This window comes from Cebus imitator, unplaced genomic scaffold (assembly GCF_001604975.1).
Source record: "Cebus imitator isolate Cc_AM_T3 unplaced genomic scaffold, Cebus_imitator-1.0 Scaffold30, whole genome shotgun sequence".
In the NCBI taxonomy this organism is placed as follows: Eukaryota; Metazoa; Chordata; class Mammalia; order Primates; family Cebidae; genus Cebus; species Cebus imitator.
This window is the reverse complement of record NW_016107345.1, coordinates 3,098,383-3,121,892: the sequence shown is the minus strand read 5'-3', so window position 1 is coordinate 3,121,892 and position 23,510 is coordinate 3,098,383. Positions and strand designations below refer to the sequence as shown.

Here is a 23,510-nt window from a genome sequence, read left to right as displayed (position 1 = left end):
TGGTTTCATGTGCTGTGAAGCTCTCTGGCAGCAGGCTGAGGCATACTTTCCATCGTGCCTCTAAGATCCTCAGAAGAAAACCACAAGTGAAACCCCACGCAGCTGCGAGAAAGCAAGACAACTGTGGGTGTCTTCTTGGCTCACCCCAGATGCCAGCTACTCACCCACTGCCCATTGCTGCAGCCTTGGGGTCCCGCTGGCTCCCTGTGCCTCGCAGAGAACAAAGCACAGCTGCAGAGGTCACCTGAGCAACAGCAGTGCCTGTCAGGTGAGGCAGAAACAATTGCAACAGCAGGGATTGTGACTGAAGGTCTGACGCTTCTTGTACAGTCATTTCTCGAGTGCTTACCAAGTGGCTGACCCCCGGCTAGGCATTTATCTACCTTGTTTCTTAATCTTCTCATCAATGCTAGAGGCAGGCATATTAAGTAGGCTCAGAGAAGCAGTCTGACTTGCCTAAGGTCATGTGCGGGGCTGTGGCCTGCCCATGCCGCATGTTTGTGCCCATTAGAAGGCACTCCAAATGTCTTGGTGCATGGAGCAAACCAGCCTTTCCACGTGACGTCAGGCCTCCTGCTCCCATGCGGGTGGCGGGGGGTCAGCCTGTATGTCTGTACACAGCAGCCAGAGTAAGTGGCAGAACCAGGATTCAAACACTCAAGCTCTTATCTCCTTGACTTGCAGGACCATATTTCATTAGCTGTGCATGATCTAAATGAATGCTCTGAGCTTCTAACATGTGTCTGTATTAGCTTAGATGATGCAGCAACCTTTAGGTCCCTGAACTGTATCATCTTACATGCCAGCCACCTCCTGCCGCATCCTGCAGACCCCCTGGCCCAGCCTCTCCTTACTCCTGTGACTCCATTAGACAATATGCAAGCCCACAGTTCCCTGAGTCTGCTGCCCTCCTAGCCTTTCTATGCTTATCCTAACTCCTTCTCTCTCACTGTAATTCCAAGGCTATTTTTTTTTTTTAAATATAGAGGCAGAGTCTCAATTTGTTGCCCAGGCTGGTCTCCATCTGCTGGGCTCAAGTGATCCTTACACCTTGGCCTCCCAAAATGCTGGGATTACAGACCATGAGGCACCACGCATGGCCCCAAGGTTGATTTTGTCACTTCCCTGCTGAAAACCTTTCATTGGTTCCCCAGCACCCTTGGCAATAGGTTCAAACTCCCCTTGTCCAAGTCCTCCAGCCCCTAGGGCTTGGTGTCTGCTAAACTCTCTAGTTGTAGCCTTTGTCACCCCTCCTCCCCATGACTCCACACTCCAGCCAGCTGCAAAGCCACTCTGTTCTGTGATTGAGCCCCAGGCCTCGTGCCGCTAGGACTTAATGCCAGGGTTTTCAGCTGTGGCACTGTGGACCTTGTGGGCTGAGTCTGCTTTGTGCTGGGGCTGTGCTGTCCGTTGTAAGATGTTTGGCAATATCCCTGGCCTCTACCCACTAGATGCTGGCAGCACTTTCCCAGCCATGACAACCCAAACTATCTCCAGACATTGCCAAATATCCCCAGGAGGTTTGGCAAAACACACCGGCGTTGAGGACTGTGGAGCTATGCTGATCCCTTTACCTGGCCCAGGCTCCTTCCTCTTCATCTGTCTAGCTTCAAGCCTTTTAAATCTTAAGTTGGCTGTCCCTTCCTCTTCAAAGCCCTTCCTGAGCCTGTGACTCCAGGTCCTCATGTTGGGCTGGGTGCCCTTCCTACATACTCAGCTCAGACAACCCTGATCACCCGTATTATCACTGCCCAAGTCCTTGTCCGTCTCTTTGCTCTCCTGGAACTTCACGAAGGTAGACATTTGTTTGCCTGGTTCCCTGTTTAGTACTAGAACCTAAGTCTGTGCTTGTGACACAGCCTTACCTAACAAACCATTCCTGATGCCCTGTATCCCTTAACCCCAAATCCAAACCATCACTGAGGCCTATTCGTTCTGAAATGTTATATCGCCCCAATTCATTCACTGCGTTCTGTCTCCACTACTCCCTCTGTGGTCTGAGCCCCATCAACTCTTACCTGGATTACAAAAGACCACAAACTACCTGAATCTCCTCTAATCTGTTTTCATTTCACCTGGGGTGATCTTTTCAAAACAAAATTCCACACATGTTGTCCCCTTCATGAAATCCTGCCAAAGCGTTTCCAGTGCTCAGAGGCAATCACCCAAAGTCCTTAACATGGCCCGTAATGCCAGGTTCCATGTGGCCCTTGCCGCCTCTCCATCTCCTCTCGAACCACATTTCCTCTTACTATGTGCTTTTCATTTCCTGGCTTCCTTTCATTTCCCTGAAAGCAACAGGTACTTGACCAGACTGTTCCCATGGCCTGAAATGTTCTTCCCCACCAGTGGGGGCTACGGTGGTACTTGGCCTCAATCCCTTCTTCAGGTTCTTGGCCCCCGCCCTCCAGCTGCTGGGGCTAGGTCAGTTTCCAGTGCCCTTGGACGGGTCCCTGTGCTCAGAGGCATACCTGTGCTAGGGTTTAATGCTGTTTGTAATCATTTATCTTTGCATTGGTGTCTTTTAAGTGAAGTCCAATGAGCTGATGGAACCGAGGACTTGGAGCCTCAGCTCACAGGGTTCCCCTCCCACCACCTCCTTGCCTCCCAGAGATGGGTTCATGGCTGTCTGCTTCCCCACCTCCCACCTCTACCCCCACCCCTACCAGCGACTATTGCCACTTCCTGCCGGGTAGAGGCCTGGACTCAGGTGCAGGGAGGGCTGGGGTCAGCACCTGCTTCCACAGGTCCACTCATGGGAGGGAGCCCCGGGTGCCTGTGGGGTTCTCTACTCACTCCTTGAGTGTCCCAGAGCCTGGGGGAGTATGACATTAAATAGCAAATCCAAACCCCATAACTGTTGAAAAATACAGCACGGAGGAGGCTTTTTCCTGATACTTGAAGAAGAGTTTCTATGTTTTTATTTCACAGTGAGCCCCAAAATTATGTAGCCAGGCTTGGCTAGGTCCGTGGCATGCTGGGGGTTCACAGCTGCACACCTCCCTGGGAACTGCCCTCTGCAGCAGGGACAGTCTCCCAGGCTTCCGCCCCCTTCTGGCAGCCGCTCATGGTCACTGACTGCATCCCTAGGGATATACAAGCCTGGACCCTACCTCAATTTGAGACAACTCAGAAGGGTCATCCCAACTCTAGAGCTCCCTCCCTGAAGGATGGTGAGGTCTTAGTCCCCACCCTACCTCCACCCCGCATCGGGGGTCAGGTTCTCTCTGCTTAGTCCTGCCTTCCTCATGGCTGCATCTCAGGAGAGTGCTCCTGAGTAGAAAAAACAAACTCAGTTTCTCCCACAATACTCTCAAAGCACAGAGCAGCCAGCAATCCATTCCGCAGCACACACCAGCTGGATGGCCCCTAATTCAAATCCATTATGATGCTATCTCCTGGAGACAGTGCCAGGCCCCACAGGGTGAGGGCTCAGTCCCCAAGGCTTTCCCAGACTTTGAATGCCAGTGGCAAGTCTAGGCCTCCAGAACTTCTGACCCACCAGCTATAGACTGAGGTTCCCACAAACCTCTCTTTGGGTTCCATTAAGTTGCTAGAGCAGCTCACAGCACGCAGGGAAACACTTACATTTTCTGGTTTAGTTTAAGGGATATTTTAAAGGACACAAATAAGCAGCCAAATGAAGAGACATACAGGACAAGTCTGGAAGGGCCCCAAGTGCAGAAGTTTCTGTCCCCACAGGGTCGGGGTGAGCCACACTCTCAGCACGTGGATGTGTTCTTGTTTGGCTATCAGGAAGTGTTTGGCTATCAGGAAGCTCTCTGAACCCTGCCCTTTTGGGTTTTTATGGAGGCTTCACTACACAGGCATGATTGATAAAATCATTGGCCATTGGGGGATGGGCCGAAAGTCCTAACACTCTCATCTTACCATGGCTTTTCTGGTGACCAGTCTCCATCCTGAAGCTTCCTAGGGGCTGCCAGCCATCAGTCAACTCATTAATATACAAAAAGATGCTTTTCTCTTTGAAGATTCCAAGGACTTTAGGAATTGTATGCCAGGAAATGGGATGAAGGCCAAATTACATATTTCACAATATCACAGCCCCCCAATATCTTCCATATATAAATCTGTCTCAGAGTCTGTTTCCAGGGACCCCAATCTGAGACACCACCCCAACCTCTTTGCTAAGTGAATTCCTGTCCTTGTAGTATCATGGTTGCATTTCCCATATGGTTTACTTTCTGATTTTCACATATTAAGTCAAATCCTTGTTGGAGAGCCCCCAGGTGGTGTCTTCCCAGCATTTATCATAAGTGAAATTTAATATTTATTTGAATGATTCTTTTTTTTTGAGACAAAATCTTGCTCTGTCATCCAGACTGGAGTACAGTGGCACACACAATCTCTGCTCACTGCAACCTCCATCTCTTGGGTTCAAGTGATTTTCCTGCCTCAGTCTCCTGAGTAGCTGAGATTACCGGTGTGTGCTATATTAGCCTGGCTAATTTTTTGTATTTTTAGTAGAGATAAGATTTCACCATATTGGCCAGGCTGGTCTCAAACTTGTGACCTCAAGTGATCTGTTCATCTCGGCCTCCCAAAGTGCTGGGAACAGGCATGAGCCACCATGCCTGTCCCTCATATTTAGAACAGTCCTGGCATGTGGGAAACACTTGATACATGTAAGTTGAATAAATGAGTGAATGAATGAATAAAGGCATGCCTTTTGGATGAAGGAATGTTAAAAGTAATTTCAAGCTGTAATGAATATTTTTGAATGCTCTTGATGGTGGTAAATAATTTAAGAATAGATTTTAAATTTCTGTAGGGTCAAAAGTTAGTAGGAAATAAATTTGGTCAATGCTGGTGGTAATCATTTTGGTCAAACCAAAGTGTGACCATGAGTTCGTGCCTCATATGACCAGAATGCCTCTCTTGTGTGGCTTCCTTAAGCTAGATCTCAGAAGTGAACTCTTACAGAGAAAAAATTGGGGGGCAGGGTCATGATGGTTATGATGTCTGTAGGTGTTAGCTCCCAAGAAAACATGTTCAGAGGTATTTTAAAAATCACCTTTCCAGGCCGGGCATGGTGGCTCATGCCTGTAATCCCAGCACTTTGGGAGACCGAGGCAGATGGATCACCTGAGGCTGGGAGCTAGAGACCAGCCTGACCAACATGGAGAAACCCCGTCTCTACTAAAAAATACAAAATTAGCCGGGCATGGTGGCATATGCCTGTAATCCCAGCTACTTGGGAGGCTCAGGCAGGAGAATTGCTTGAACCCGGGAGGCGGAGGTTGCGGTGAGCAGAGATCACACCATTGCACTCCAGCCTGGGTGACAAGAGCAAAACTTGATCTAAAAAAAAAAAAAAAAACACCTTTCCAGTATGTCTCTAACATTGTATTTGGTACAACAGATACTTCAAAATAAATATAATACTTAACCTCTGTCTCCCATTATCCCTCTGAATGTGAGGAGTTGGTCAGAGACTTCAAAGCAGAACAAGGTAAGTAAACATGTAACAAGCTTTTGGGTCACTATTCTAACCTTATTCCCATTCCTAAAAAAATGGCAAGTTTTAAAGGCTCATGTTGCATAAAACCTGAAGGTCACTGCTTACCAAATAGAATTCTGAATTTTAAAAGTGCAAACATGATCCTCACTGTTCAATATTCCTATTATATTTACCTGGAGTCTTTAAAACTGATACAAACTAGTTTCACTGTGTGCATGTAGATGTCAGCTGAGCACATGCAGAAGTGCTTATCACATTTATTAAAAGTACATCTTGGCCGGGCGTGGTGGCTCACGCCTGTAATCCCAACACTTTATGGGAGGCCGAGGTGGGTGGATCACCTGAGGTCAGGAGTTCCAGACCAGCCTGGCCAACATGGTGAAACCCCGTCTCTACTAAAAATACAAAAATCAGCAGAGCGTGGTGGTGGGTGCCTGTAATCCCAACTAGTCGGGAAGCTGAGGCATGAGAATCACTTGAACCCCAGAGGCAGAGGTTGCAGTGAGCCGAGACTGCATCACTACACTCCAGCCTGGGCAACAGAGCGAGATTCTGTCTCAAAAAATAAAAAATAAAAAGTGCATGTGACAGTGACTGGAACATGTTTAATTGTACTGTGCTTGTGGGTAAGAAGCTGGCTCTGAAATATTGGTGGTCATCATTCCCTGTGTGGTGGGGTGATTCTTTTCTAAAGTCTTCCTTTCTCAGAGGTTTAACGAGGCTTGTGGTTGGTGTCCATATCAGACCAGACTGGGAAGATATGCTAATATCACACGTACGTATTCTGTCTGAGTCTTACTAAGTGAAGAGCCTTTTATAGCATTAAAAACCATAATGCTGGCCAGGCATGGTGGCTCATGCCTATAATCCCAGCACTTTGGGAGGGTGAGGCAAGTGGATCACGAGGTCAGGAGATTGAGACTATCCTAGCCAACATGGTGAAACCTTGTCTGTACTAAAAATACAAAAATTAGCCAGGCCTGGTGGTTCACGCCTGTAGTTCCAGCTACTCGAGAGGCTGAGGCAGGAGAATCGCTTCAACTCAGGAGGCGGAGGCTGCAGTGTGCCAAGATTGCACCACTGTACTCCAGCCTGGGCGACAGAGCAAGACTCAAAAAAAAACAAAGCAAGCAAACAAAAAACACCATAATGCTATGTGTTGCCATGTGCATGAACTCAATAAGGTGGAGTCAGAACTGTGAGTGCTTTTGAATCTGATGTGCCTGGATTCCTATCACATATTAGTATTGTGACTTTGGGTCTCAATTTCCCTACCTGTACAATGGAGCTAAGAACAGTACCTAACTCAGAATCTTTTTGTAAAGGGTCCCAAGAGGCTCAGCTTATTCGTAGAAAAGCGTTACCCACTTGGAACTCTTAGGTCCCATCATCCCGTGATTAAGGGATCAGAAAGGTTCTAAACTTTTCAAACCATTGAGGTAACAGCAGTTATTAGGGGCCTCACTGTTTTTTTTTTTTTTTTTTTTTTTTGCCCATTTGGCATCTAGTCTCCATCTTTCGCACTGTGATTTTCTGGTGGAGAACTCATTCTTGCGCTCTTGATCCGTGAGATTTACATGGGACGGATCTTCCTGTGGCTCCCGGGACAGGCGGTGATCTAGTCTCGGCCAATGGGATTGGTCGTGGTTGGACACGTGACCCGAGTTGTCCCGTGAGAGCCCTCTCTGGGAACTGTGTAGGAACTATTCATAAAGAAATGTTTTGCCTCTGTGGGCATCGCTCAGTTGGAAGGAAATGTATAAAGCGGCTGGTGGCTCCCGTGCAGGGAGCACCTGTCTGAGAGTGAGGGCAACATACAGAAGAGTGAAACTGGGAAACAGAGATAGGCACTCCCAGGGACACTGCTCAGACACCTGGATCAGGCCAGGGCTTCTTAGTAATGTAAACTGTTAATTTCGTTTTCTGAAGTAACATAGTTTTGTCCAATAAGAACTCTGATTGATGATAGTCCACTAAATCACAGCAACCTACTCTATCTGTTCATCTTTTGAGTTTAAAACTTCTTTCCTCCTAGGCCAGGTGCAGTGGCTCACACCTGTAATCCCAGTACTTTGGGAGGCTGAGGCAAGTGGATCACATGAGGCCAGGAGTTCAAGACCAGCCTGGCCAACATGGTGAAACCCCATTTCCACTAAAAATACAAAAAATTAGCCAGGCGTGGTGGCGCTGGAGCCTCAGCTGGGCGTGGTGGTGCTTGAACCTCAGCTGGGTGTGGTGGCACTTGAACCTGGCGTAGAGGTTTCAATGAGCTGAGATCATGCCACTGCACTCCAGCCTGGGTGACAGACTGAGACTCTGTCTCAACAACAACAACAACAACAGTAAAACCAACAAGCTTATTTCCTCCAGATAATTCAATGACTAGCTCATAGACTCAAAAATGGTAGCAATGGCAGACGTCTTGAGGCCCACCTGAGATGGCAGATACGGTGAATCAGTGATGAAGCTGGGACAAGAACTCAGGTTTCAGCCTCCCAGGCCAATGCTCTTCGGGCCCGGCCTCTCCTTGCGTGTCTGCCTCAGTCTCTCTCAAACCTGGGCAGACCTGCTCCTTTCTACCCTTGAAGCGCCTCCTGGAGTCACTGCCCAGCTACCAGCTGCCAGGAGGCCCCACAGGGCAGAAGTCACCGTGTTCTAGGAGTAGTTCTGTGTCCCGTAGCCCTCCACTGAGGACAGCCTCATTTTAAGAGAAGCAAGTAAAGGTCTGGATTTTGACGGAGCCCAGGTGAGAGGCCAGGGGGCTGAGCTGTTTAGAGCCCAGGACCAGCCTCAGGCCCGTATGACCTCAGGTGCGGATTATTACAGTAGCTCTTGGCAGGCTCTCATTTCTCCCCAACCCTAGTCTCTTTCTCTTTCATTTTAAATAGTGTCAGAATCGTCTTTCTAAGGATTCACTCTGGTCATGGCACTTGCCTGTTCAAAAACCTTCAATGGTTGCCTACTGCCTGTGAAACAACATCCAAAGTACATCACCCAGTGTCCTTCAGGGGCGTGAAAAGGCCTATGTCCCCCCAGGGAGGCCCAGCTCACACCCAGCGAACAGTTACCCACGTGGAAGAATCATGTCCAGAGTTCTAAATTCAGTTACTGCTTCCAGTTCTATTAAAATAGGCAATAAGTATTCTTATTTATTTTTTGTTGTTGTTGTTGTTTTTAGAGACAAGGTTTGGCTCTGTCACCTGGGCTGGAGTGCAGCAGTGTGATCATGGCTCACTGCAGCCTCACACTCCCACGCTTAAGCAATTCTCCTGCCTCAGCCTCCTAAATAGCTGGGATTACAGGTGTATACCATCATGCCCAGTTAATTTTTTTTTTTTTTTTAAGAGACAAGGTCTTGCTATGTTGCCTAGACTAGTCTCAAACTCCTGGCCTCAAGTGATGCTCCCAACTTGGCCTCCCGAAGTGTTGGGATTGCAGGTGTGAGTCCCAGCATCTGACTGGTGGCAGGTATTCTGATCCCTGTGGGAAAGGAAAACATTATCCTGCCAGCAATGTCCAGCATCTGGTATCTTCTCCATTAATTTTTTTTTTTTTTTTGAGATAGAATCTCACTCTGCTGCCCAGGCTGGAGTGCAGTGGTGCAATCTTGGCTCACTGCAACCTCTGCCTTCCAGGTTCAAGCAACTCTCCTGCCTCAGCCACCTGAGTAGATGGGATTACAGGCATGTACAACCATACCTGGCTAATTTTTGTATTTTTAGTAGGGATGAAGTTTCGCCACGTTGGCCAGGCCGGTCTCGAGTTCCTGACCTCAGGTGATCCACCCGCCTCAGTCTCCCAAAATGCTGGGATTACAGGCGTCAGCCACAGCGCCTGGCCCTTCTCCATTAATTTTGATGCTACCCTACAATCTTTCCCTGGCTCCCTTCCTTTATTAACTATTTGTATGAGTTTTCTACTGACGTGTAACAAATTACCACAAACTTAGTAGCTTAAAACAACCTATTTATTAGCTCGCAGTTCTGTAGGTCAGAAGTTCTGGCACAGCATGGCAGGGCTCTTTGGTCAGGGTCTCACAAGGCTAGTAACATGGAGATGTTGGTCAAGCTACATTTGGATCTGTGGCCCAAGGTCCTCTTCCAAGCGTACATGGTGATGACAGAGCTCAGTTCACTGTGGCTGTGGAAAGGAGGCCCCTGTTTCCTGGCTGGCTGTCTGAACACCTCGAGTCCACCTACATGCCTTGCTCCTCTATCTTCAAAGCCAGCAGGGTGCAGGGACGCCCTCTGCGCTTTACATTTCGGACTTCTGCTGTCTCTAGCCTCTATACCTATATTGAAAGGACTGGTGTGACGAGGTCAGGTCCACCTGGATAATTTCACTTTGATGAATCTAAAGTCAACTAACTTAATTAAAACTCTGAAGTCCCCTTTGCCCTGTAACATAACACAACCATGGGAGTGACACATCATCATACTCAAGGTCTTGTCTCCACTCAAGGGGAGGGGATTATACAAGGGCAAGCAAGGGTCATGGATGGGGGATCTTGGAATTCTACCGCACCATTGTCACAAGCATTCTTGAGTTCCAGTGTCTGTGTGAGTAATGAAACAGAATTTGATTTCCTAATCGTCATGAATATTTTTTCCTGGGGGCTGGTGTAGCAGATGCTGTCAGCTCACCCAACACCTAATCTCACTCCTCCTCTCCTTTAACATCCCCTGAAACGGAGGCTAGGAATGAAATACTCTATTTTTCAGCCTCCTTTGCTTCTGGAGGTGAACATGTGACATGGTCCTGGCTAATGGGCTATACACAGATGTCTGTGGATATTGTTCTTTTCTCCTCTTTTGTCTTCTCCTGGAATGCAGGCTCAATGTTTGGAGTTGCAACAGCCACTTGTGACAAGGAGGAAAAGGCCAAGATATATATATATATATATTTTTTTTTTTTGATAGGGTATCACCCTGTCACCTAAGCTGGAGTGCAGTGGCATGATCATAGCTCTCTGAAGCTTCGAACTCCTGGGCTCAAGCAATCCTCCCACCTCAGCCTCCTGAGTAGCTGTTTTTTTTTTGAGACAGAGTCTTGCTCTTTTGTCCAGGCTGGAGTGCAGCGGTCCAGTCTCTGCTTACTGCAACCTCCGCCTCCCAGGTTCAAATGATTCTCTCGCCTCAGTCTCCCAAGTAGCTAGGATTACGGGTGCCCACCACCATGCCCAGATAATTTTTGGATTGTTAGTAGAGATGAGGTTTCAACATGTTGGCCAGGCTGGTCTCAAACTCCTGACCTCAGGAGATCTACCTGCTTTGGCCTCCCAAAGTGCTGGGATTACAGGCATGAGCCACCATACCCAGACTAAAACAAAAAAAATTTTTTTAAGAGGTGGGATCTCACTATGGACTGGTCTTGAACTCCTGGGCCCAAAGTGCTGGGATTACAGGCATGGGCCACCACACCCAGCCCAAGTCATGAGATTTTTAACAGAGCTCTTGTCCGTGAAATTGCTGAACTGCCCAATCTATACCAAAATCTGATATTCTGTTATATTTAGCAGAAAGAAACCCCAACTTATACAAGACTGAATGGGTCTCTGAATGAGAAGAAACTAGCCAAATTTCCAAAGCCACGATGCCTTAACTTTTCTGAAGAACCACTCGGACTTAATGCAGAGTTCAACCTCCATCTTCAGGGTTATTTTTCCTTGTCACTTCTTCTGTCTTAACCTGTTTTCCATTGCTTATAACACAGTACCTGAGACTGAGCATTTTATAAGGAAAGGAAGGTCAAGGGGCCATGTCTGGTGAGAGGCTTCTAGCTGGTGGGAACTCTCTGAGGAGTACTGACATGGCTCAGGGCACCACGTGGGCTGAGCGTGCTGATGCGCTAGCTCAGGTCTTTCTTCCTCTTCTTATGAAGCCACCAATTCCACTCCCGTGATAACTCATTAATCTATTAATCTATTCACAACGCCAGAGCCCTCGTGATCCACTCACCCCTTAAAGGCCCCACCTCTCCAATACTGCCACATTAGAGATTCAGTTTCCAACACATCAAACTTTGAGGACTCATTCAAACCACAGAATGAATGTTTACAGTCATTCTTTAACATAGTATCTTGACATCACAACTGAATATTAGTGGTTACAGAAGCCCTGTATGTTATCTGTCATTTTTTTCTGTGAAATGTGAATATACTGACCTTACAATGTACTTGGGAGCCCAATTGTATGTGTGGGAGCTGCAATGAAGAGGAAAGTAAGGGTGTTTGCTTAGCTGTGTAGGAGGGTAAACAGTGAAGAAAGCAGACCCTCCTTTCTCCTCTCTGTTTTTTACGGCTTCCAATCTTGCTCTCCATCTCCCTCCCCTCACCCTTGCTGATGGTCCCCTGGGCTTCCGTGGCAGGCCTGGAAACTGGCGCATAAAACTTCTTGGCTGAGGCAAGTGGTCTAAACCCCAAAGTGTGGTCTCACGGGACAGAAAGGGATGCAGAGGTAAAAGGGCTGAAGGTCTGTAGGCAGTGAACCTCTCTGCTAAGCACGTGCCTGGTAGCGGACCGCACTGGGGAGGCACAGAAAGCTCCCTGCAGGTTCCAAATGAGCCAGAGAGCTGCACACAGGAGCCATGGAAGGAACTGTCCTTCCAAATGGCCATGGCCCATGAACAGAGCCCAGGGAGACAGAGAAGGGAGACCGGAGAGAGCCAAAGCTCTGTGTGTCCCCTAAGCCTCCAGCAAGTGGAGATACAGCAACAATTAGCATGATACCTGTCCACGGGCGACTCACAAGGAACCCCCCTGCTATGCACAATGGACAATACAAATGCCAAACTGTGCAGGGCTGCACTTCAGTTTTCTCCAGCCTAGGCGGACGTGGATCCATGATTCACAGCGTTCCTGTGTTCACAGGAATGTCCCAAGGCCAGCTCCTCCTTCCCACCCACGAGAGAGACAGTGTTACTTCAGCTCCTCCCCGCACTCTGCCATCATCCACTGTCTTTCCTTCCCACAGGATCAACATCTCTGCTGGCTTTTGCCTCCGCATCTAAACCTGCTGTGCCCTCCCCATCTCAAAACTCCATTTCCCCACTGTGTCCCTGTGGGAAGTCAAAAAAAGTTCCTCTTCAAAGTTTCCTTTCTTGTTTAAGAAAAATTCTTAAGCGTTAGAAATAATAGTTTGTTTTAAACACTTTCTTCAAAAGCCTTCTTGCCTTTTTGCTAAAAGCCCTATCCTGTGTAGCTGTTAGACATGCTTACAGGCACATAGTACATTCTATGTCCTTGTACTTTAACCAAGACATCTGTGCTGGACCTGCTCACAGGCACGTCCCAGCTCGAAGTCTATGTCCCTTCCTTATTTGGACTTATTTTTTTTTTTTCCTCTCCATTGCTTTTACCTGTTTAGAAAAGTTTCAAGTTATTAGCCAATCAGGTTTTAGTTTAGATTGTGAGATCTGGCTCCAGCCAGTGAAGACCAGACACAGCAGTAAGGACAATCCGAAACATGTAAGAAATAAATCTGTCTGCTTTCCTTTGTTCATTGTACTCTCCTGGCAAAATTGCTAGTGGGAGCACCCTTTCTGCAGGAAGTAAAAAGAATTGCTTTGCTGAGAGATCTTTTGTGCCAGTACTAATTTTTCTTTGCAACACCAAAAAGAAAAATTTTATACATAACAGTCTCCTTTTAGGGACCAGTCTTCCTTTCCAGAGTCTCATTCCCTACTTCTAGATCAATCCCATCTCCACAGTCTGAGTTGAGACCTCATGTCCTGACACTGATTTCCTAATCACCAAATCCCACTTTGCAGTACTTGACACTTTGACCACACCCTCCTCCCTGAAATCCTCTTCTTTGGCTCCTGTGGCAGAGGCTGCTAGTTACCTGCTCAATATCCAGGCTTTCTTCATCCTTACTAACTAGAACCCCCTTCCTCACCCGCTCCAAGTTCCACATCTACAACATGGGCACACATGACCTGGACATGAGCTGGGTGATCTTCTACTCAGCCCAGATATAATTCAGTAATTATAATTACTTAATTATCACTCCCTTTTTAACCAAAGAATGTTCAAGAATGTCATTTGTCAGCTTCCCCGGCAGCTAGGGGGTGGCCAGATCATAGTCCCAGCGAGTGATATCTGAACAAAAGCTGTTGGATGAAGCTTCAAGGAAAGCTCCTTAAAGAGGGGGCACAGTCAACTGCTGCACGCATGCCCATTTACTCCTGACCCTTCCTCCTTTCTCCTGCCTGGAACATGGCCCTGATGGCTGGGGCTACAGCAGCCATCTTGCAACATGTGGAAAAGTCTAAAATTATAAAGAGCAGATCCTGTTATCCTGCAGCTGCTGAATTAATGCTGGCAACTGCTTGTTTTCATACCATGTTACACAAGAAAAATAAACCTCTGTCTTGTTTAATCTGTTGTTATTTGGGTTTTCTAGGATATGCAGCTGAAATCCATCTCTAACTGACACAGCTGCCATGACTATGCCACTCCTGCCTCCTACTACTTCTTAAACCTCTTCAGGGCCCTTTTCTTCTATATCCCATACATGTTGGTGTTTTTCAGCGTCTGTTCCTGGTCTTCTTCCCTCGCTCTTTCCCGGTGACTCAGCAGTGCCCTGTGCTTCCCAGACCATGATGACTCCAAATCCTCATGTCTATCCCAGGTCTTTCTCCCCAGCGCCAGGCCTACAGGTCTAAATGCCCAGTGAACAATCTCTACCTGCCCCTTCTACAGGAACCTCATAGACAACATAATCACAATTAATCTTGCCAGCTTGCCTATCAATCTGCTCTTCCTTCTGGCTGCTGGAGCTAGAGACCCTCACCTTCCCTGACCCCCATACCCAGCTGGTCCTGAAGTCCCATCAGATCTCTTTGCAAGAGCTCCAGTTTGCTCCCACTTCTTCAATCTCACTGTCCTCTACAGACCCCCATTATCTCTTGCCTGGGCCACTCACTACTTTAGCCTCCTAACTTCCCCACCTCCTGTCTACCTTCCAAATTGTTGCTGCATTGATCTTTTTTTTTTTTTTTTTTTTGAGACGGAGTTTCACTCATGTTACCCAGGCTGGAGTGCAATGGTGCGATCTCGGCTCACCGCAACCTCCGCCTCCTGGGTTCAGGCAATTCTCCTGCCTCAGCCTCCTGAGTAGCTGGGATTACAGGCATGCACCACCATGCCCAGCTAATTTTTTGTATTTTTTTAGTAGAGACGGGGTTTCACGATGTTGACCAGGATGGTCTCGATCTCTTGACCTCGTGATCCACCCGCCTCGGCCTCCCAAAGTGCTGGGATTACAGGCTTGAGCCACCGCGCCCGGCCGCATTGATCTTTTTAAGACAGAAATCTAATCATGTCATCTCCCTTCTTATAACCCCTCAAGAGCCCCTCTTCCCCTACAAGAAGGCATTACAGTGCCTATGTAGGCCCAGCCCTTCATGTCTTGTCAATATCCCTTCCATTACAGCCACATAAAATCACCACAGCAGTTTCCCAAACTTGCCATGATTTTTCTCATTTCCTTTGTGCCATGTAGGCTGAAAACTGTACAAAAATAAGGTTTTAAGTAAGCATTTGAGAGCCAGGTTTGAGCCCTTGTCTTCCTGTGAAATCACCCACATTTGTGCACAGAAACTCAGAGGTAAAGATGTTAGAATTCCAGAGATTTTCCATTGTTCACTTAACATAATTGCTTAATTATAATTCCCTTTCAACCAAAGAATTATTAGCAAGTCACTTTGAACCAAACTGATCAAAATTTTCTTCTACATATTTTCATTTAAAATTTCATCTTCATCCAATGCAAAACATTCCCCCATTCCACGCTAAACAGAAAAGGAGATATTTTACTTTTAAAGTTCTGGGTATGAGAGGATCATTCTTTTTCTTTCTTTCTTTCTTTTTGAGACAGTCTTGCTCTGTCGCCCAAGCTTGAGTGCAGTGGTGTGATCTCGGCTCACTACAACCTCTGCTTCCCGGGTTCAAGCAATTCTCCTGCCTCAGCCTCCCAAGTAGCTTGGATTACAGGTGCCAGTCAACATACCCGGCTAATTTTTATATTTTTACTACAGATGGGGTTTCACCATGTTGGCCAGGGGGGTCTTGAACTCCTGACCTCAGGAGATCCACCCGCCTCAGCCTCCCAAAGTGTTGGGATTACAGGCGTGAGCCACCACACCCAGCCGGATCATTCTTTTTCTTATCCGATTAAAGTTTACCTCCTAGGATCATGGAATTTTAGAGTCCAGCCCCCTCATTTTCCAGAAAAGGAAACCAAGGCTCCATGGGCTCAGGAACACAGCACCACAGAGGTGGTTATTGATGGGACACATCCGGACCCTGACTATGGATTCAGCTCTTTCCATCTCACCATGAAGGCACAGGCCATCCCCAGTCACAAAGAAGGCTCCCCCATTCCAGGTGAGAGGAGAACAAAGTAGCCCCCAAATAGCCAATGAAGCTAATCCTCTTACACCCCTCCTCTTAAGGCAAGATGACAACGTAAGCGCTTTAGGAAAAAAAAAAAAAAAAAAAACCAAAGGAATTAAGTCCAAGGCTCTGCTTGCCTTGGGAACAGAACAGCCCTCTCCCCTCCTTTCCCACTCTGTGCCCCATACTTGGGGCAGGTGGAGAGTCACTCACCCTCTGGGTGATGGGCTTGTCTCCCTTCATCTCCACGGCCAGCCCCAGGTCGGATAACCTGCAGTTGCCGAGGTCGTCCAGAAGCACGTTCTCAGGCTTCATGTCCCGGTAGACGATGCCCAGTTCATGGAGGTGCAGCATCCCACAGGCTATCTGGGCTGAGTAGAAGATCACCCGGCTCATGTCCAGGCCGCGCGTGCCCACATTGTAGATGTGGAACTTGAGGTCTCCCCCGTTCATCAGGCTCATGACAAGGCAGAGATGCGTCTTGCTCTCAAAGGCATAGGCCAGAGAGACAATGAAAGGGCTGCTGACCTTCTCCAAGATTTGCTTTTCCAAGAGAGCCATCTTCTCGCCACCTTTCTTCTTTAGCCGCTTCTTGTCCAGTTTCTTGCAGGCGTACATCTTCCCAGTGTTTTTCACCTGGACGGCACATACCTTGAAGGAGAAAGAAAGGAAGAGGAAGAGGTAGAGGTAGATGGCACTGGAGAGAGGCGGAGAGAAGGTGATGGAGGAGGTGGGTGGAAAGACGGCAGGCTGTGGAGAGAGGAGAAGCTGTAAGTAAGAAGTGTTCTCAAGAAACAGTGGGGATCACAGTGAGATACTCCTTCACCTCACTGGGTGGCCTTCATAAAAAAATACAGGAAAATATCAAGTGCTGGCAAGGATGTGGAGATATTGAACCTTTTGAGTATCACTGGTGGGAATAAAACATGTGGAAAGTTTGGTGGCTCCTTAAAAAGTTAAACATAGTATCACCGTATGACCTAGCAATTCCACTCCTGGGCATACATCCAAGAGAAATGAAAACAAGTATTCAAACAAATACTTGTGCATGAATAGCAGTACCACACACAATAGCCAAAAGGCGAAAACAACCCAAGTGTCCATCAGCAGATGAATGACTAAATGAAACGTAGTATATCCATACAATGGAATATTATGCAGCCATAAAAAGGAATGGAGTACTGACACATGCTACAGTGTGAATGAACCCCCAAAACATTATAATGAATGAAAGAAGCCAGACACAGAAGGTCAGATATTGTGTGAAACATCCAGAATAGGCAAATCCCTAGAGACAGAAAGTGGACTAGTGGTTGGCAGGGCTGCAGGGGAGGGGGATGGGCAGGCACTGCCAGTAGGTACAGGGGTGATGAAAGCGTCTTGGATCTACACGGAGGTGTTTGTTACCCAACATAATTGTACATGCACCAAGTGCCACTGCATTGTACATTTTAAAACGGTTAATGGTTTGTTTCATATAAAGCAAATTTTATTTGAAATATTTTTTATTACTTAAAAACAGGAAGAGCTGGGCACAGCAGTGGTGCAAAACAGGTTCTCAAGATCAATGTTTCCTTACTTCAAAATCAGTGTTTCCTTTTTTCTTTTTTTTGGTCACCCAGGCTGGAACGCGGTGGCACGATCTCTGCTTACTCCAACCTCCACCTCCTGGGCTCAAGTGATTCTCCTGCCTCAGCCTCCTGGGTAACGGAGATTACAGGTGTGCGCCACCACACCTGGTTAGAGTGTTTTCTTAAATATCCATTTTTCTCAAATTACCTTCATTACCACAATTTAGGGGAAAAGGAGACCTTTCATCACACGTGGCTGTTGTTCTCCAGTGTCTGGACTTCTCAGCACGTTCCTGATGGAGACCCATGACAGAGAGTCTTGGCCAGGTCTACATTTTGCTCGTCTCTCTCATGCTATTTGTATTTTATTTCACACCTGTGGCTACAAGGAAGAGGGCTGGGGAGACGGGCTAGGAATCCTCCACCTGTGGTCCTGAAATTAGTTCTAAATAAGTTCCCGAGATTTAAAAAAAAAAAAAAAAAGAAAAGCAACATCACTTGACCCCTTTCACGCTCTATGCTTCACCTTCTAGCCTGGCTACTGGGTGACACTTACCTCCCCAAAACCACCTTTCCCCAGCACTCTGAACTCAGTGAAGTACTTGTCTGACACTGGTTGCATCTCAAAGAGTTTCCACTGCAGAAACTTGTCATAGAAGGGGCTGACCAGGAAATCCTTAAAGGGCTGCTCTTGCAAGAAGGCCATGGCCTCAGCCTTGGCCAGCGTCACTGCAGCCACTCGCTCTTCCTCGGTGGTGGCTGCTTGGCACTTGGTGGCCACGGCCTGGCTGAGGAAGGGGTGTGGGTTCCCCGGGGCAGGGGCACTCGCACAAGTGGCCACCAGCCCCTGCAGCGCGCTGTCCTTGGTGGGCCCCTCCTCGGCCAGCTCCCAGTTCTGCACGTCCTCCAGGAAGGTCGCCACCTCGTGGAATGTGGGCACCGTGGCTAGGAAGTCTCGGAAGAAGCGGCGGCCGATGGGCTGCTGCTCGCACAGGCTGTGGAAGTTCGGGGACAGCGTCTGGCGGAGCTCCGCGCAGCCCTGCAGCCCGGGCAGGGCCAGGCTGCGCCGCCGCCGCTGCAGCTCCTTACTGTCGCAGTCCGACGGCTTCCGGGCCTGCAGGTAGGCTGTGTTGGCGATCAGGTTGTCCAGGGCCCCCATGTCCACCATGGCTGAGCACGGGGTGCACTCCCACGGAAAGCGCCGGAGGGCTGGAGGGCTGCTGGCTGTGTCCCCTTCTCGGGTGAGACAATGTTCAGGGATTTACAGCCAGTCCTCTGACCTGCGGGAGGGACCCGTGGAGGGTGCGAAAGAGGTTTCACTTGTAAGAAGCTTTGGCTATGTATAGCCCGCCAGGAACCGCACACGACAGGTCATGCTCCCACCTGCCAAGGTGAAAGCCGCTGGGACACCTGCCAGGGCCAACACCCCCTTGGGGTTGGCTGGACCCTTGGTCTTAGGGTCTTTCTCCACATAGCCCTGGACCCTGAATATCCAGCTAGAAATGTCTTCCAAGGGAGTGATCACACCATTGTCATCTAATTTGTTGCCGATGCAGTATTTTAATCTGTTTCTAATTTTACTTGTTTCCTAGTAGGCTCAAGCTATGGAAACTCCTAGGAATAGCAGGTCAGGCAGAGGAACTGTTGAGAAGTCAGAGCAGTTTTCTCCCGGGGTCTCGCAGCCTAACACGAAGAGCAGGTTACAGAGGGGATGCTCTGAGTTTTGAGTCCGGAAACATGTTCCTAGAAGCCCGATGAGTCTCCAGTGTTGGCCAAGGCAGATGCATCCCAAATAGCCTGCAGAAATCCTCCAGCTTTCTTAGCTCTGAGGCATCTGTGACCTGGAGTCTGTGATCTGGGTTAAAAGAGGGGTCATCTCCACCCAAAACGTACCATGAAGTGAATAAGCAGAAAAAGCCATATTCCTGAAATAGATAGATGAAGGGAGTTGGCCTGGAGTGTCTGGGCTCTGAATGAGACAAGAATTTTCCATGATCCCAAAGACAGAAAGCACACCACTCACGGCATGCGGTCGCGACTATTCCAAGGGCACAATCTAATGAGCAGACTCTGAATGCCCAGGACCCTTCGTGTGGAGACCAAGAGCAGTGAAGTGTCGGATGTGGCCCCTAGACATCTTTGCCCAGGCTCCCCACCAAGTGAGGAAGCCTCCCTCCTCGGAGGACACTCGGAGCTGTCACGGACCATGGCCTCATCAAGACAGAAATTGATCTAGACAGAGATCAGGCTAAGAACCTCTGCTCCAAAAATAACAACTTGTGTCCCACAGGGAAAGGATATTCAGTCTTTTTCTTCACAAAGCAAGCCTAAGGCAGCTTAAAAACAAAGTCATTCAGTATTATGCCAGAGAGTTTACAAGGGAAAAAAAGAGAGCGGGGAAAGGAGCAGGGAAGAAAAGCTGGTCAGTCTTTTTCCAAACAAACAACCGCTAGCATACACTTTGTGAAAACACAGTCATGACCGCCTCGGTCTGACTGTCAGAGCCTCTGACTGTTCCCCCAGAGCAGATACACACTTGGCCTCATGCTACCAGGAATTATGTAATGAACTCGTGGGTGCCCTTTGGCTTTGCACCGCTGCGCTGGAGACAACCGCCTCTGCCGCGGAGATGGCCGATCTGCATTGGTGCCCGCTGCTCTCAACCATGCCATCTGCTTTGAAACCCACATGGGAAATGTTGGTACTTTCCTGTTCTTTATATGTTACCCCGGTCCACATCGGTAACATATAAAGAACAGGGAAGTACCTGTGGTGAAAAATCAGTCTGAGAATTTCTTCAGAGGAGCAAATGCCTTTTCCCGTGGCTCTTAGGAATGTAGTGGCAGCCTTAGCAGGGTGCCACTTTGAGAAAATGGTAGCATTGATATCACAGAGATATTTAAGCTTATCACTTGGGAAAAAAATGCTTTTGCTGGTGAACATGTATGCTATGAACTGATTGATTCCACTCACACTAATACTTTCTTTTATCCATAAGTAATCACTTAACTCAGTACTGTCCAATAGAAAATATGAAGTCACATATATAATTAAATTTTTGTAACAACTACATTAAAATGATAAACGAAACAAGCAAATTAACTTTATAGTTATATTTTAGTTCGCTCAGTATATCCAAATTATTGTCATTTCAACATGTAATTGATGTAAAATTTGCCAATTTTACATTCTTTTTTGTATGTGTGTCCTGAGTTCTCAGAATCTGGTTTGTACATTACACTTACAACATATTTCAATTCAAACCAGCCAAATTTCAAATGCTAAGTAGCCACATGTGGCTACTTATCGGAGAGCACAGACTTAACCTTTATGTAACTTTGTCATTCTTAAAAAGAGGAAGTTTTTCTTATCATCTCTTTTCTAATCAACAGATCTGAATAAATAACTCATTTTCTTTTTTTTTTTTTTTTAGACAGGGTCTCACTGTTGCCAGGCTAGAGTGCGGTGGTATGATCTTAGCTCACTGCAACCTCTGCCTCCTGGGCTCAAGCGAGTCTCCCAAGTAGCTGGAGCTACAGGCATCCGCCACTAGGCCCAGCTAATCTTCATATTTTTAGTAGAGACGGGGTTTCACCATGTTGCCCAAGCTGACTTTGAACTCCCGACCTCAAGTGATTTGCCCTCCTTGACCTCCCAAAGTGCTAGGATTACAGGTGTGAGCCACTATGCCCCGCTCATTTTCTTATTAATTAAAAATAATTTGGCTGTGTGGTGGCTCATGTCAGTAATTCAAGCATTTTGGGAGGCCAAGTGGGTGGATCATTTGAAGCCAAGAGTTTGAGATCAGCCTGGCCAACATGGCGAAACCCTGTCTCTGCTAAAAATACAAAAATTAGCCGGACACGGCTAATTTTTTTTTCCTGTAGTCCCAGCTGGTTGGGAGGCTGAGGCAGGAGAATCACCTGAACTCGGGAGGTGGAGGCTGCAGTGAGCCGAGATTGCACCACTGCACTCCAGCATGGGTGACAGAGTGAGACTCTGTCTCAAATAATAATAATAATAATAATGATAAGCTGAGTGATAACAAGTTTAAATAATATTCAACACAAAATATAGAAGTTATAAAATGATAATATGGTAGTTACCATTATTTTAAACTTTTCCTCGCCTGATAATATAGTAGGTCTATTTAAAATGAAACATTTTCTTTTCTTTTTTGAGACAGGGTCTCGCTCTGTTGCCCAGGCTGGTGTGCAGTGGCTCAATCTCAGCTCACTGCAGCCTTGACCTCCTGGGCTTAAGGGATCCTCCCACCTCAGCCTCCTGATTTGCTGAGACTACAGGCGTGCACCACCATACCTGGCTAATTTTTGTATTTTTAGTGGCGACAGGGTTTCACCATGTTGCCCAGGCTGGTCTCGATTTCCTGGCCCCAAGCGATCTGCCCTCCTCGGCGTCTGAAAGTGCTCAGATTACAGGTGTGAGCTTCCACGCCCAGCTAGAACGCTTTCTATGATTGCTAACAATAGGAGCCAGAGCTTTTCCCAACTTAACAAAACAGTAATTATAGGTTCAATTAAAGAACAGCATTGAGTCCTTACATTAGAAGCAGAGCACGCACTTTGCTAAAAGTGCTGGGCACAGTCACCATCCCTTGCACCGTGGGGAAAAGTACCAGAAATCTGTGTTTGGAGATGTGGCCCAACAGTTAGGAGCACTAAGTCCAGCACTGCTTGGGAAATCTGAAACCTGGCTTTGCAAGTGCTAGCTGTGTGACTTTCAGCAAGTCATTTAACTTCTCTGAGCCTTAGTCTCTTCAGTTATAAAACAGATAATAAATGCTGATTCGTGGGTAAGCTTTATAAGAGAATTAAATGCCAAATGCCTGGCACAAAGAAGTGATCAAAAAGTATTAGCTTTTAAATCATGACCATCAATCATCAAAATTTAGTCCCAAATTATGCTTTTCTAATATGCAGATTAGAGGGAAGAAAGACCTAAGCAATGTAGAAGATGGGTTCCTGTGTCCCATGCACACCTGGTACAGAGCAGCCAACTCAGCATTCGCACATGACCTTGGAAAGCTGTGGTGCCCCATGCAGCCAGAAGACAGGGAGGCCAGATTCATTAGATATCATGCAAGATTTCTAACAACACGCTATTGTAATTTAACAATTTACTATATTCCACCAGAAAAAGAAGACTAACCTCTGCCATATGAAAAGAGGAGATATGCCAGGCGCAGTGGCTCACACCTGTAATCCCAGCACTTTGGGAGGCTGAGGCAGGCAGATCATGAGATCAGGAGTTCGAGACCAGCCTGACCAACATAGTGATACCTGGTCTCTACTAAAATGCAAAAATTAGCCAGCCATGGTGGTGCACACCTGTAATCCTCAAAGAGAGAGAAAAAAAGAGATATTTCTTTATTTTTATTTTATTTTTTCAACTTTTTTTTTTTTTTTTTTTGAGACAGAGTCTTGCTCTGTCAGCCAGACTGGAGTGCCATGGCACAATCTCAGCTCACTGCGACCTCTGCCTCCCAGGTTCAAGCAATTCTCATGCCTCAGCCTCCCAAGTAGCTGGGGTTACAGGCATATACCAATACCACCCGCTAATTTTTGTATTTTTTAGTAGAGACAGGATTTCACCTTTCAGCCAGCAGGTCTTAAACTCCTAACCTCAAATGATCTGCCCACATCAGTCTCCCAAAGTGCTGGGATTACAGGCATGAGCCACTGTACCTGGCTTCAACTTTTATTTAAGATAAAGAGATATTCATTTTGAATGAAAAAGTAATAACTTTATGATAATAGAAAGCAATTCAAATATTTTAGTATTTTTAGGATCAATTTTGTAACCTAGGGAAAAGGAAAAAAAAAAAAGCCAGGAGGAGGAATGGAAAGCACTGGCTCCTGGGGGAGGACTCTCAGCCTGACTGGAGAGGGCTGCGGTGGGGATTATTTGGAAAAAAAAAAAAAAAAAAAAGTCGTATGGTTATAATGATGAATGAAACAAGGGGATAAAAGTCAAAGTTATTTTTAGTAGAACATAAAAGAATTTGTATTCTGGAATGAAGAACTATTAAGTATTTACTATA

At 47.0% G+C, this 23,510-nt stretch overlaps 1 protein-coding gene across 1 annotated transcript in view; it reads right to left on the bottom strand.

Annotated features, from left to right (window-relative positions):
- The window catches only part of GRK7 (G protein-coupled receptor kinase 7), a 44,900-nt gene extending 25,257 nt beyond the window's left edge, over window positions 1-19,643 (bottom strand). Inside the window, exons 1-2 of the mRNA XM_017523747.2 lie at window positions 18,006-19,643; window positions 16,092-16,529 (exon numbers count right to left, since the gene is read on the bottom strand). Coding sequence (XP_017379236.1) covers window positions 16,092-16,529; window positions 18,006-18,617 — 1,050 coding nt within the window. The 5' untranslated portion in view covers window positions 18,618-19,643. The remainder of the gene's footprint in view (window positions 1-16,091; window positions 16,530-18,005) is intronic.
- Between the last annotated feature and the right edge of the window lie 3,867 nt (window positions 19,644-23,510).